Source organism: Symphalangus syndactylus, chromosome 13 (genome assembly GCF_028878055.3).
Source record: "Symphalangus syndactylus isolate Jambi chromosome 13, NHGRI_mSymSyn1-v2.1_pri, whole genome shotgun sequence".
In the NCBI taxonomy this organism is placed as follows: Eukaryota; Metazoa; Chordata; class Mammalia; order Primates; family Hylobatidae; genus Symphalangus; species Symphalangus syndactylus.
Genome location: NC_072435.2, coordinates 104,418,895 through 104,433,959, shown reverse-complemented (window position 1 = coordinate 104,433,959; position 15,065 = coordinate 104,418,895). Strand labels below are relative to the sequence as shown.

Sequence of the window (15,065 nt, the reverse complement as noted above, 5' to 3'; positions counted from 1 at the left end):
AATCAATGTATTACAATTAGAACCTACACATCAAAAGGTCTTTTCAGGAAATGCAGGCACATGAGGGTGCAGTTTTGTAACTCCACCAGAAGCAGTCCATAGTCAGTGATCTTTTCATTAGGAGAAAGTTACCAAAATCAGTCTCTTGTTCAATCAAAGCTGTAGTTATGACTGGAGGAACAGGGTGTCAGTTGGGCGTCTGTGAGCTAGATGAGTTGTAACTGTTTTAATATTGCTTCTCTTGAGGCCAGTGTTTGTTTAGCTGCTAGAGAAAAAGAAAAATCTTGTAACATAATTAGAACATAGTTTATTCCTTAAGAGTAGGGGCACCTGAATTAACCCTTCCCTGACATGGCCTTAGGCTGTGTTTATAATTTGGTATCTTATTGCCACAAAAAGTCTGTTCTGTCAGTCTTATGATCTCTCTCTTTTTTTTTTTTTTTTTGAGACAGAGTCTCACTCTATTACCCATGCTGGAGTGCAATGGAATGATCACGACTCACTGCAGCCTCTGCTTCCTGGGCTCAAGCGATCCTCTCACCTCAGGCTCCCCAGTAGCTGGGACCACAGACACGCACCACCGTGCCTGGCTAATTTTTTATTTTATCTTTTATTTTTTTGTAGAGACGGAGTTTCACCATGTTGCCCAGGCTGGTCTCGAACTTCTGGACTCAAGTGATCTGCCCGCCTCAGTCTCCCTGAGGGCTGGGATTACAGGTGTAAGCCACCATACCCAGCCCTCTATTTTAGCATTAATGCTGATCAGTTCTTGTATCTAAATCACAAAAGGAAGGAAGGGAGTATAATGTGGTGTGTCTGACCTCCTGTCTTATCATAGCTGGAAACAAAGTTTTTAAAGTTTTTCTGGGGTTCCCTTTGCCAAGAAAGGTGTTCATTTAGTGGACCCTTAGGATTTTATTTTGAGTTTACACCCCAAACTGGAAACAACTAAATGTCTATGAGACGGAGGATAGATAAACAAATTGTGGTGTTTTCGGGAAACAAACCTCCCCCTTGCCAAAAAATAAATAAATAAATATAAACACACACAATGGAATATTATACAGCAACGAAAAGGAAAAATACTGTTATATGTAGCAACCTGAATGAATCTCAGTCATTAGGTTAAGAAGAAGCAGCCAGACACTTAAGAGCTCATATTGCACATTTCCATTTTTATGAAATTCAAGAACATACAAAAGTAATTGACAATAACAGAGGCTATGAGAAGAGTGGTTACCTCTGGGGGAGATACTGACCAGCAAGAGGCATAAGAAAATTTTCTGGGATGCTGGAAACGTGCTCCTTAATCTGGGTAGTGGTTGCAGGAGTTTATGCATATGTAAAAATTCATCAAGCTGCATATTTAAAATTAAGATTGATGCACTTGACACAATTAGGGAAGAAAGAGAGAGAAAAGGAGAGGGGAAGCAAGGAATAAAGGAAGGAAGGAGGAGGGAGCGGAGGGGAGGAGAGGGAGGAAGAAAAACAAAAGAAAGAGAAAGCAGGCAGGCAAGGAGGGAAGAAGGAAAGAAGAAGAAAGAGAAAGAGGGTGAGAAAAAGAAAAAAGGAAAGACAGATTGTGCTCATAGTCACACTGCCTGGAAGCAGAGGCCCAAATGTGAACCTAGGTTAGGGTTGCCAGATCTAGGAAATAAATTCCAGGACACCATATATATATATATATATATATATATATATATATGTATATATGTGTGTGTGTATGTGTGTGTGTGTGTGTCTATTTTTTTTTTTTTTTTTTTTGAGACAGGGTCTCGCTCTGTTGCACAGGCTGGAGTGCAGTGGCGTGGTCTTGGCTCACTGCAAACTCCGCCTCCCCTGTTCAAGTGATTCTTGGGCCTCAGCCTCCCAAGTAGCTGGCATTATAGGCATGTGCCACCACACCAGGCTAATTTTTGTATTTTTAGTATAGACAGGGTTTGCCATGTTGGCCAGGCTGGTCTTGAACTCCTGACCTCAAGTGATCTACCCACCTTGGCCTCCCAAAGTGCTGGGATTACAGGCATGGGCCACCTCCCCAGAACACCCTGTATTTTATCTGGTGACCTTCACCCAGGTTGTGTCCAGAACTGGGGTAGTCAGTCACTACACTATAGCTTTTAATTGAGAGCCAGAGAAGGACCCCAGGCATCAGTGACCAGGACTGGAGGTGGCCTGTGGCTTCAGAAAGTCCTGTACTGTGTACAAACAAGCATACTTAGAATTATTATTTAATTTTGGAAAATGAGCTTGGGGGACGACTATTGTTTTCATGATATAATCTACAGAAAGTAAAGTTCCATAGTATCTTTTTGGCTATTGGAATAAGGAGAAAGGTACCCACTAGGAACAGTGTAAGAATTTTATCTTTATTAAAAAGGAGAGTGAGTTTAAGAAAAAGTCAGCCAGGCACGGTGGCTCACGCCTGTAAATCGCAGCACTTTGATAGGCTGGGGCAGGAGGATCTCTTGAGCCCAGGAGTTTGAGACCAGCCTGGGCAACATGACAAAACCCCATCTCTACGAAAAATTAGCCAAGCATGGTGGCACATGCCTGTAGTCCCAGTTACTTGGAAGGCTGAGGTAGAAGGATTGATTAGCCTGGGTGGTTGAGGCCGCACCGAGCTGAGATCTTGCCATTGCACTCCAGCCTGGGTGACAGAGCGAGACCCTGTCTCAGAAGAAAAGAAAAGAAAAAGTTGAGAAACACTGATACGGTTGAATCTGTCCATTTTACAGTTAGGGAAATTTAAGTGCACTGAGAGAGCTTGTGGGACCAAGGCCCTTTCCACTACCCTGAAGTCCAAAACTCACTGATCCTAGTAATGGGAGGCCCTAGACCTTTGAAAGCAACTTCTGTTTATTTGGCTGGAATTGTAGAAGTTAAGGGACCTTTTGACCCCACTGGGTGGTTGATAAACAAAACGACCTCCTGGTAGTTCTGAAACACAGTCAGGCCAGGGCAAAAACATTTACCTGGAGAATTCTCTGCAGGAGTCAATCCTGGTGGGGCCAGGAAGTTACAGAATAGCAGGTTAACTCCCACTCTCTTTCTCAAACAAAATTAGCTTTAATCACTTTTTCAAGTGTTAAACAGTATTTAAGGATTTCAATTATTTATGCAGAAGGCATAAAGAAGAAAGTTGAGAATCCCCTGCAATTAATCCCACCACCAGGAAATAGGGACCATTAGTTTGGGCAGATATTTCCAAATGTGAACATAAACACAGGCAGGTGACAAAAATAGTATCATGTGACATATGTTGGTTCCTCTGTTCACTTGTACCAATATGGTACACCCTGAGCCTCTTTCCATGACCACTATAGAACAGTGACATCCTTTTTATTTTTCTTTTAATTTAGTGACAAGGTCTTGCTCTGTTACCCAGGCTGGAGTGCAGTGGTGTGAACATAGCTCACTGAAGCCTCGATTTCCTGGGCTCAAACGATTCTCCTGCCTCAGCCTCCCAAGTAGCTGGGACTACAGGATGGCATCCTTTTTACACAGGATACCGATGTACCTGGATGTAACAATTTTTTTTATTTTTTGAGACAGGGTGTCACTCTATTGCCTGGGCTGGAGTACAGTGACGCAATCACCGTTCACTGTAGTCTTGACCTCTAGGGCTCAAGTGATCCTCCCTCCTCGCCTCCTGAGTAGCTAGAACTACAGGCATGCACCACCAACCTGGCTAATTTTTACTTTTTTTACTTTTTTTTTTTTTTTGTAGAGACGGGGTCTCCTTATGTTGCCCAGACTGGTCTTGAACTCCTGGGCTCAAGCGATCCTCCCATCCTGGACTCCCGAAATGCTGGGATTACAGGCATGAGCCATCATGCCCAGCCAGATGTAACAATTTTTAAAGTCAGTCCATAGGGTTGAATTTACCTGTCATTTCTAATTTGTCGACATTAAAAATATCCTAGATGTGTTTCGTGGCACCCTTGCCCTATTGTTTCCATAAGGTCAGTTCCTAAAAATGGAATCATTGTGCCAGGGTTTGTACATTTAAAATATTGATCCATTTTGCCAGACTGCCATCCAGCAGGGCTCTAGCAATTTACACATTTAAGGAGGCACTTACCCTCAGATGCCCACTTTGTACTTACATGGCCCTGAGAGTGAGAGCCTCCTTAAATTTTGCATCCTTCCTTCTCCCCACCTTAGTTCAAGCCCTGCTAAGGAGATGGCAAAGTTTCATGTCCATTGGGCTTTGTATTTATTTGTTTGTAAAGTGCCTATTCTTTTTTCCCCATTTTTCTATTGAGGTGTGTTGGTTATTTTTCTTATTAATTTGAAATAACTTTTTTTTTTTTTTGAGACGGAGTCTCACTCTGTCACCCAGGCTGGAGTGCAGTGGCACGATCTCGGCTCACTGCAACCTCCGCTTCCCAGGTTCAAGCGATTCTCCTGCCTCAGCCTCCTGAGTAGCTGGGCTTACAGGCGCATGCCACCACGCCTGGCTAATTTTTGTATTTTTAGTAGAGACGGGGGTTTCACCATATTGGCCAGGCTGGTCTCGAACTCCTGACCTCGTGATCTGCCCACCTCGGCCTCCCAAAGTGCTGGGATTACAGGCATGAGCCACCGCGCCCAGCCTTGAAAGAACTCTTTATATGTATGTGTATTATCCCTTTGTTGCAAATATTTTCCCCAATTTGTCTGTCCTACAAAGGTTTGAAAACATTTTTAGCTGTGGCTTGCACTTGTAATCCCAGCTACTCAGGAGGCTGAGGTGCAACTGTCCAGTGGGTTATCCTTGCCCACTGCCTAGACAGAGCCGATTTATCAAGTCAGGGGAATTGCAATAGTGAAAGAGTCTAGGATCAGTGTTCAGGGTTTGTTTTCTGTGGGTTTTTTGTTTTGTTTTGTTTTGTTTTTGAGACCAAGTTTCGCTCGTCATCCAGGCTGGAGTGCAGTGGAGCCATCTTGGCTCACTGCAACCTCTATATTCTGGGTTCAGGCGATTCTCCTGCCTCAGCCTCCTGAGTAGCTGGGATTACAGGCGCCCGCCACCACACCTGGCTAATTTTGTATTTTTAGTAGAGATGAGGTTTCACTATGTTGGCCATGGTTGGTCTCGAACTCCTGACCTCAGGTGATCCATCTGCCTCGGCCTCCCAAAGTGCTGGGATTACAGGCGTGAGCCACTGTGCCTGGCCAGGATCAAGGTTTTTAAGGATAATTTGATGAGTAGGGGGTCAGAAAGTAGGGGAGTGTTGATCGTTCAGGTTGGAGACAAAATCATATGGAGTTGAAGCTGTCCTCTTGTGCTGGGTCAGTTTCTGGGTGGGGACCACAGATCAGATGAGCCTGTTTATCCATTTGGGTGGTGCCATCTGATCCATCGAGTGCGAGGTCTGCAAAATATGTCAAGCATTGATCTTAGGTTTTACAACAGTGATGTTATCCCCAGGAGCAATTTGGGAGATTTAGAATCTTGTAGCCTTCAGCTGCATGACTCCTAAACTGTAATTTCTAATCCGGTAGCTATAATAATTTGTTAGTCCTGCAAAGGCAGTCTAGTCCCCAGTGAGGAAGGGTGTTTGTTTTGGAAAATGGGCTATTAACATCTTAGTTAAACTTTGACAAAGTTAAACTATAAACTAAATTCCTCCCAAAGTTAGCTTGGCCTACACCCAAGAATGAACATGGACAGCTTGGAGGTTAGAAGCAAGATGGAGTCAGTTAGGTCAGATCTCTTTCACTGTCATAGTTTTCTCAGTTACAATTTTTGCAAAGGCAGTTTCAGAGGCGGGAGGCTTGCTTGAGCCCAGGAGTTCAAGGTGGCAGTGAGCTATGACTGTACCAGCTTGGGCAAAAGAACAATACTCTAACTCTAAAAAAACAAAAACAAAAACTTTTTTGTAGTTAAATCTACTTCCTTTTTTTTTTTTTTGTCCTTTATGGTTTTTGCATTGCCATTTCTTTATAGTGGTGTATGGTTTTATAACATATTTTTTATGGCTATAGTCACGTTTAGAAACCCTGCTTCATCTCTCTCCCTTGCTTCATATTAAAAATTACTCCCACAGACTTTCTATAAGTTCTGAAGGTTTTTTTTTTTTTTTTTTCTGAGACCGAGTCTCACTGTGTTGCCCAGGCTGGAGTGCAGTGGTGCGATCTTGGCTCACTGCAATCTCTGTGTCCTGGGTTCAAGCGATTCTTCTGCCTCAGCTTCCTGAGTAGCTGGGATTACAGGCACCCACCAACCACACCTGGCCAATTTTGTATTTTTAGTAGAGATGGGGTTTCACTATGTTGGCCATGGTTGGTCTCGAAATCCTGACCTCAGGTGATCCACCCACCTCGGCCTCCCAAAGTGCTGGGATTACAGGCATGTGCCACCATGCCAGTGCTTTTTTTTTTTTCTTTTGAGACAGAATCTCGCTCTGTAGCCCAGGCTGGAGTGTGGTGGTGTGATCTTGGCTCACTGCAACCTCTGCCTCCCGGGTTCTAATAATTCTCCTGGCTCAGCCTCCTGAGCAGCTGGGACTATAGGCGCCCACGACCATGCCCAGCTAATTTTTGTGTTTTTAGTAGAGATGGGGTTTTGCTATATTGGTCACACTGATCTAGAACTCCTGACCTCAGGTAATCCACCCGCCTCGGCCTCCCAAAGTGCTGGGATTACAGGCGTGAGCCACCGCGCCCGGCCAAGCACTATCACTTTCATATCCATTTTACAGAGAAAGAAAGTGGGTCTCAACCGGGTCTGATGGCTCACACCTGTAATCCCAGCCATGTGGGAAGCCAAAGTGGGCAGATCAAGTGAGGTCAGGAATTCGAGACCAGCCTGGCCTGGCCAACATGGTGAAACCCCGTCTCTGCTAAAAATACAAAAATTAGCTGGGCATAGTGGCACACACCTGTAATCCTAGCTACTCAGGAGGCTGAAGTGGGAGGATCACTTGAGCCTGGGAGGAGGAGGTTGCAGTGAGCCGAGATCGCGCCACTGTGCTCCAGCCTGGGTGACACAGAGAGAAAGAAAATGGATCTCAGAAAAAGTACCTGACCTGTAACCTCACAGTTCCTTAGCGGGGAGGCCAGTTTGAATGAACCAGGCAGATCCCAGGGTTTCTAAACCTCCCTGGTGGGGTTGTCATGGTGATTCCTCTGCTCAAATATCACCTCACCCAGAAGCTTCCCTGACCACTTGTCTAAGTGGCCTCCTCCATGACTCTGCCCTTAGCCTGCTTTGTTTTTATCCCAAGTTCTTTTTCACGATTGGACATCATATTTCATTTATTTGACACATGAGTGCCTATCTTGTTCTAAGACCCTTACCAATATTAATTCATTTAATTATTATTATTATTTTGAGACAGTCTCACTCTGTCGCCCAGGCTGGAGTGCAGTGGCATGATCTCGGCTCACTGCAACCTCCACCCCGCCCCCCATTGGTTCAAGCGAGTTTTGTGCCTCAGCCTCCCCAGTACCTGGGATTACAGGTGCCCGCCACCACAACTGGCTAATTTTTGTACTTTTAGTAGAGACAGGGTTTCGCCATGTTGGCCAGGCTGGTCTCGAACTCCTGGCTTCAAGTGATCCACTGACCTCAGCCTCCCAAAGTGCTGGGATTACAGGCGTGAGCCACCATCTCAGCCTATTAATTCATTTAAATGCAATATATTTACCATATATGATTTTAAACATATTTGCATATATATTTTTTTTTACTACATTTCCCACTTGATTGAATGCTCTTCATGGGCAGTGATTCCATTTTGTTCACTGATGGAACCCAGATTCCTAGACTAGTGCCCAGGAGAGCAACAAACATAGTTTACTGGATGAGCTGAGTGAATGAGAAAATGACACAATGCTTGGGAAGCACCTGGAACATACTGGGTAGTGGCATTATAATGATATGTTTTTTAAAGCCCAAATGGAGGTTGAGTTTTATATTCATTTCCTATGGCTGCTGCAACAAATTCCCAGAGATTTAGTGGCTTAAAACAACATAAATTTATTCTCTTGCAGTTGTAGAGATCAGAAGTCTAAAATCAAGACGTTGCCAGGATTGGACATGGTGGCTCGTACCTGTAATCCAAGCAACTGGGGTGCCTGAGGCAGGAGGATTGCTTGAGCCTAGGAGTTCAAGACCAGCCTAGGAAACGCAGCAAGACCTTCATTTCTTTTATTTTTTAGAGACAGGGTCTCACCCCATCAACCAGGCTGGAGCACTGTGGCATGATCATGGCTCACTGCAGCCTTGATCTCCCAGGCTCAGATGATACTCCCACCTCAGCCTCAGGCATGTGCCACCATGCCCAGTTAATTTTTTGCATTTTTTGGTTTCGCCATGTTGCCCAGGCTGGTCTTGAACTCCTGCGCTGAAGCAATCTGCCCACCTTACCTCCCAAAGTGCTGGAATTACAGGCATGAGCCACTGCACCCAGCTGAGATGCTCATCTCTAAAAAAAAAAAAAAAAAACCCCTTAAAAATCAACCGGGCATGGAGAACATCACACACCGGGGCCTGTTGGGGGGTGGTGGGCTAGGGGAGGGATAACATTAGGAGAAATATCTAATGTAGATGATGGGTTGATGGGTGCAGCAAACCACCATGGCACGTGTATACCTATGTAACAAACCTGCATGTTCTGCACATGTACCCCAGAACTTAAAGTATAATAATAAAAAAAAAAGTCAACCGGGTATAGTGGTGTGTGTCTGTAGTCGCAGCCACTCATGAGGCTGAGGTGGGAGAATTCCTTGAGCCCTGGAGGTCGAGGCTGCTGTGAGCTATGATAACGCCACTGCACTCCAGCCTGGGTGACAGCTCTGTGAGCAAGACCCTGTCTCAAAAAAGAAAAGAAAAAGATATCAGCAGGGCTCCATTCTTTCTGGTGGCTCTGAAAGGAGAATTCATTTTTTGGCATTTTTCCACTTTTAGCAACTGCCTGCATTCCTTGGATTGTGGCCTCTTCCTTCACTCTAATCCCTCAGTTCCATTGTCACATCTCCTACTACTGACTCTGACCTTCTCATCTCCCTCTTATAAAGACCCTTGTGATTACATTAGGACCTCTTGGGACTCCTCCAGGAAAATTTCCCCATCTAAACATCCTGAGTTTAATCACATCTGTAAAACCCTCTTAGCATGCAAGGTAACATAGGCAGGGATTCTAGGGATTTGGAATATGGACATCTTTGGGGGCCATTATTCAGCCTATCAGAGCTTTATTACCTCTGAATATCATTTTGGAATGAATAATTAAGGAGGAATTACAAGTTATTTGCTTTAACAAGCAAACTATTGGCCGGGTGCAGTGGCTCACACCTGTAATCCCAGCACTTTGGGAGGCCGAGGTGGGTGGATCACTTGAGGTCAGGAGTTCAGGACCAGCCTGGCCAACATGTGAAACCCCGTTTCTATTAAAAATACAAAAATTAGCTGGGCATGGGGGTGGGCGCCTATAATCCCAGCTACTTGGGAGGCTGAGGCAGGAGAATCACTTGAACCCAGGAAGTGGAGGTTGCAGAGAGCAGAGATCGAGCCACTGCACTCCAGCCTGGGCATCAGAGCAAGATTCCATCTCAAAAAAAAAAGGGGGGAACTATTACTTTTAATAGTTGATCATTAATGACAAAAACCACAATTACTTTTGCACCATTAAAAAAAAAAAAAAAAAAATGACAAAAACCGCAATTACTTTTGCACCAACCTAATTTGCACCAACCCTTTCTGAGGCTGTCCTGGAAGAACCTGTCTTTGCCTGAGTTCTAAAGCAGAAAAACATGGGTGAACCAGGTTCACCACTTCCTAGGTACATAACTTGGGGCCAGTGCCTTAACCACTCTGTGCATCAATTTCCTCACCCATGAAATGAGAATCACAGGGTGACAAGAATGAATGTACCTAAAGTGTCCCAACCCAGAAATGGGCCCACGGCAGATCCACAATGCCATTGTCACTAATGCACAGGGGCTGTAGGAGCACAGAGAAGAGGTGCCTAACCCAGCCACGGGGCAAGGAAGACTTCCTGGAGGAGGTGATCTTGGAGTATAAGTGGGGGGACATTCACATGTTAATAAATCATGTCCCCCACACACTCACAAAGCACTTTGCATGGTGCCTTAGCAGAGAGCAAATAGCTCCATAACTCACTGTTTTTTAGTAGTTACAAAAGTGAGCTGGGACTACAAGGAGGAGGTCAAAGATGATTAAATAAACTATTATATGAGGAAAAATCATGATACTGATTGGAAAGGGCTCTAATGCATGGGAGAAAACTTCAGAGCTGCCTCTACTGGATTGTTCTCCTCCTCCACGCCTAGGGCTTCTTGGGACCTGCCCCAACTGAGGCCTGGGAGCTTTCACTTCCCCTTGTCCACTCCACCCCCTCAGAGGCTACTGGAGTCAAGCTGACAGGCTTTTTTTTTTTTCTTGAGACAGAGTGTCAAAAGTGGCACGATCTCAGCTCACTGCAGCCTCTGCCTCCTGGTTTCAGACGATTCTCCTGCCACAGCCTCCTGAGTAGCTGGGATTACAGGTGCGCACCACCATGCCCAGCTAAACCACAGGCCATTTTCACAAAAGGCTTTAGAATGGCCAAAGTTGTAAAAGACTCAATCAAATAAAGACGGGATCAACAAAAGTGCTTTGCTGAGCTACACTGAAGTCTGAAGTAAGTGGAAGAATCAGTGACACAGTACTGATTCCATTTTTACTTAAAAATTTGATACTTTGGCCAGGTGTGGTGGCTCATGACGGTAATCCCAACACTTTGGGAGGCCAAGGTGGGGGGATTGAGTGCTGCCAGGAGTTTGAAACCAGCCTGGGCAACATAGCAACACCCAGTTTCTGCCAAAAATAAAGTCAGCCAGGCGTGGTGGTGTACACCTGTAGTCTCAGGTACTTGGGAGGCGGAGGCAGGAGGAAGGCTTGAGCCTAGAGCTCAAGGCTGAAGTGAGCTAGGATTGCACGACTACACCCTGTCCTGGGTGACAGAATGAGACCTTGGCTCTTAGAAAATTTTTGTAAATATTTTGACCAGGCGCAGTGGCTCACACCTGTAATCCCAGCATTTTGGGAGGCCAAGGCAGGCAGATCACTTGAGTTCAGGAATTTGAGACCAGCCTGGCCAACATGGTGAAACCCCATCTCTACTAAAAATACAAAAATTAGCCAGGCATGGTGGCGGGGGTCAGTAATCCCAGCTACTCAGGAGGCTGAGGAAGGAGAACTGCTTGAACCCAAGAGGCAGAGATTGTGCCACACTGCACTCCAGCCTGGGCGACAGAGCAAGACTCTGTCTCAATTAGAAAGAAAAAAATTAAATATTTTATTCATCATGGATTTGGCATTAATTCTGATTTTCTAAAATATTGCATTAAAATACTATTTATCTTAATCATTGAGTTTTTGGGGGCACTCTCTTACATTTTGCATCCTCACGCTGGTCCCAGCCTGACTCCTGAGGCTTTTCTTAGGGACCATTCCTGGCTCTATGGTAATGGGACAAGACAGAGAGATGGACCTATTATGATAAGGCAGACTGACACTTGCTGTGTGTTTAAGGGTAGGATGAGGGCTATGAGATTCTGGAAATGACACTGCTTAAGGGGCAGGGAAAGCTTTTTGGAGGTGATTTCTAGCAAGAGTTAGTTGTGGGGAAGAAGAGGGCTCTCAGCTCTAAGAGGAAGTGAGAAGGGATGGAGACGGCCTCCAAAAAAGTTGGGGTGAATGGAAAAGCAGGCCGGCCAGAGCAGGGGAATTGGGATTGGGGGCCACAGACGGGTACCAGGATCAGATCTAGGTAGGAATTTCTTGGTGAAGAGGCCATGGCATTTGTATAGGCAGTAGTTCTCAGACTGTCATCCCCAGACAGAAGCATCAGCATTGCCTGGGAATTCGTTAGACGTGCAAATTTTCCAGCCCTACAGCAAACCTTGTGAATTCGAAACTCTGGGAGGTGGAGTCTAGCAATCTGTATTTTCTCCAGGGGATTCTCAAACTCTCAAATTTGAAAACTAATGTAAGAGAGACATAAAAGAAAAATAAATCATAATGAAACAACATGCATTACAATGTGGAAATGCTCAGCCACTACTCCCTGAGACGACACAGGGGCATCTCAGAAGCATTGGCCTGCCAATAATAAATGTGCTTGGATTGAGAAATAAAATATTCTCTACTCAACTGAATTTTGTCCACAATTTCGCCTTATATTTGACATTTAAGTACCTATGACTGTCTGTCTACCTAGAGTAGAGCTACAAATGGGGGCACCTTGTATGGGATGCTCTAATATTAGGAGAGGTGTTGCCATCCATTATCTCCTTTTCCCTAAGGATGGATGAACAACTCTTGACAAAACTCTCAAGCAAAACAAAGTATATTTTCCCTTCCTTTCCCTTCCCTCCCCTCCCCTCCCCTCCCCTCCCCTCCCCTCCCCTCCCTTCTTTCTTTCTCTCTTTCTTTCTGTCTCGCTGTGTCACCCAGGCTGGAGTGCAGTGGCACGATCTCAGATTGCTGCAACCTCTGCTTCCCGGGTTCAAGTGATTCTCCTGCCTCAGCCTCCTGAGTAGCTGAGACTACAGGCGCCCGCCACCACGCCTGGCTAATTTTTTGTATTTTTAGGAGAGACAGGGTTTCAACATAGTCACCTTTCTGAAAATTCAGTAAAAAATACCAGACCAGCCATGGTGGCTTTTGCCTGTAATCCCAGCACTTTGGAAGGCCGAAGCAGGAGGATTGCCTGGGCAACATAGTTAAACACTTTTTTTAAGAAGCTGGGCATGGTGGTGTGTACCTGTAGTTCCAGCTACCCGGGAGACTGAAGCAGGAGGATGGTTTGAGCCTGGGAGATGGAGACTGCAGTGAGCTATGATTGTGCCATTGGACTTCAGCCTGGGTGACGGGAGTGAGACTCTGTTTCAGAAAAAAAAGAGAAAGAAAGAAAGGGAGAGAGAGAAGAAGGAAGGAAGGAAGGAAGGAAGGAAGGAAGGAAGACTAGTTTGTGTTGATGTATGAAATGGAGTTAGGTTCTGGCTTCAGATTACTATAATGGGTTTTTCACCCAGGAAACATTTTGTGGGAATGGAGCAATTCTTCTTGGGGAGACTGTCCGGTGCATTGGAAGACATTTAGCATCCATGGTTCTTGCACTCTAAATGCCAGGAGCTCTCCCCTTCCATCAGCAAGACAACCACAAACATTCCCACAAATCCCCTCTTAGAAACGCTCCGTAGAAGCTACAGTGCCCCCCACTAGAATCACCTTTGAGATGAATCGTGCTGAGACCCTGTGAATAATATGAAGGAGGTCACAGCCCCAGGACAGAGGGAGGGACAGGGAAGAATCCAGGAGGCTGCATGGGTTTCCTGCTGGGCAGTAAGACAGATTTGCTAAGCTGCGGGGCAGGCTGGGACCACTGCGTTTGCGAGTGCTTGTGCAACATGCAGAGGTTGGGGGTGGGAGCCGATGAGATTTTGGCTCAAAGAAAAGTTTCCTGCTACTAAGTCAAGCCAGAATTGCCTTCTTAGTATCTTACTCCATGTTCCCCTCTCCATCACCGTAACTGGTCACCTCTCCCCGGGACAACAGCAGCAGCCTCCTCCCTGGTCTCCCTCAGCCCTCTGCCCCATGGTCCCTCCTCCACGCAGCAGCCGGAGCGATCTTTCCAGAGAGGATGGAGACTCCAGCCATTCCTCCCCTCTTCCCTTCCCTGAGTGCTGGTCTCCGGTTGACAAACTTCTTCCTGCTTCAGGGCACGCTGATCTCCCCCGCTTGGAGAGCTGTCTCTCCCTTCTTTCACCTGTTAATCCTGTTTATGCTCAAGCCCAAGCCTCAGAATAAAGCTCTTCTGGGAAGCCTTCCCTGACCTCCAAGGAGTTGGCTGGGTTTCAGAACACCCAGAAAGAATTCACTGAAAAAGATTAGCAAAATACTTTTTTTAAAACGTGCCTAATAACTTGATTAACCTCTGCAAAATTAGGCGAATCTATTTTGCTTACTGTTTTTGTTTGTTTGTTTGTTTGTTTTTTTGAGACGGAGTCTCGCTCTGTCGCCCAGGCTGGAGTGCAGTGGCGCGATCTCAGCTCATTGCAACCTCCGCCTCCCAGGTTCAAGCGATTCTCTTGCCTCAGCCTCCTGAGTAGCTGGGACTACAGGCGCGCACCACTGCGCCCAGCTAATTTTTGTATTTTTACTAGAGACGGGATTTCACCATGTTGGCCAGGATGGTCTCGATCTCTTGACCTCGTGATCCGCCTGTCTCAGCCTCCCTAAGTGCTGGGATTACAGGCGTGAGCCACCGCGACCGGCCCCAGGACGTCTTTTATTTCCTGGTCGCTGTACAGTCCTGTCTGCACGGTCGCCGGGCCTCAGTTTCCCCAGCCAGAGCAGCTGGCAGGGCCCCTGGGGCGGACGGGCTCCGGGCGGCGCGCGCGCCCCCGAGTCCCAGGCCAGATAGCCGGGCGCGCGGGCGGGGGCGCGTGTGTCGGGCGCGCGAGGAATGTGATCGACTAGCCGAGGCCTCGGGCGGCCCTCGGGGCCCCCGCGCACGCGCGCCTCCTCGCCCCGCCCTGCCCTCTTCCCCGCCCACTCCGCGCACTGAGGCCGGCGCGCGCCGGCGCGGGAGGCGGGAGCTGGGGGCGGGGGTGGTGGCGACGCCGAGGGGGAGGGGCGGGCCCGGCCCGGCTCGGCCCGGCCGCCCGCGCCCGGCTCCAGGAGGCCCCGGGCCCGGCCCGGGCGGCGGTGGCGGTGGCTGCTCTAGCTCGAGACCTCTGTGGCGCCCTTGCACCGCACCGCAGCCATGGCCCTGGTGACCCTGCAGCGCTCGCCCACGCCCAGCGCCGCCTCCTCCTCGGCCAGCAACAGCGAGGTGAGCCCCGGGCTCGCCGCTCCCGGCCTGGGCCGCCGGACGCCGCGCCGAGGCCGCCGGAGCTGGGGCCGCGCGTGCGGGGCAGGGGGGCGGCTGCGCGGGCTCCCGGGGGCCCCGCCGTAGGAACAGAGCCGGGCAGCCGGACCGGGGTGACCGTGCGAGGACTGTGTGCGATGTGACCCTGTCTGGGGGAGCTGTGCGGGGACTTTGTGTGCGTTGTGACCCCCATCG

General features: G+C 47.5%; 1 protein-coding gene across 1 annotated transcript in view; it reads left to right on the top strand.

Annotated features, from left to right (window-relative positions):
• Window positions 1-14,622: 14,622 nt before the first annotated feature.
• The window catches only part of SSH1 (slingshot protein phosphatase 1), a 76,218-nt gene continuing 75,775 nt past the window's right edge, over window positions 14,623-15,065 (top strand). Inside the window, exon 1 of the mRNA XM_055238609.2 lies at window positions 14,623-14,834. Within this exon, the coding sequence (XP_055094584.1) occupies window positions 14,766-14,834 (69 nt within the window). The 5' untranslated portion in view covers window positions 14,623-14,765. The remainder of the gene's footprint in view (window positions 14,835-15,065) is intronic.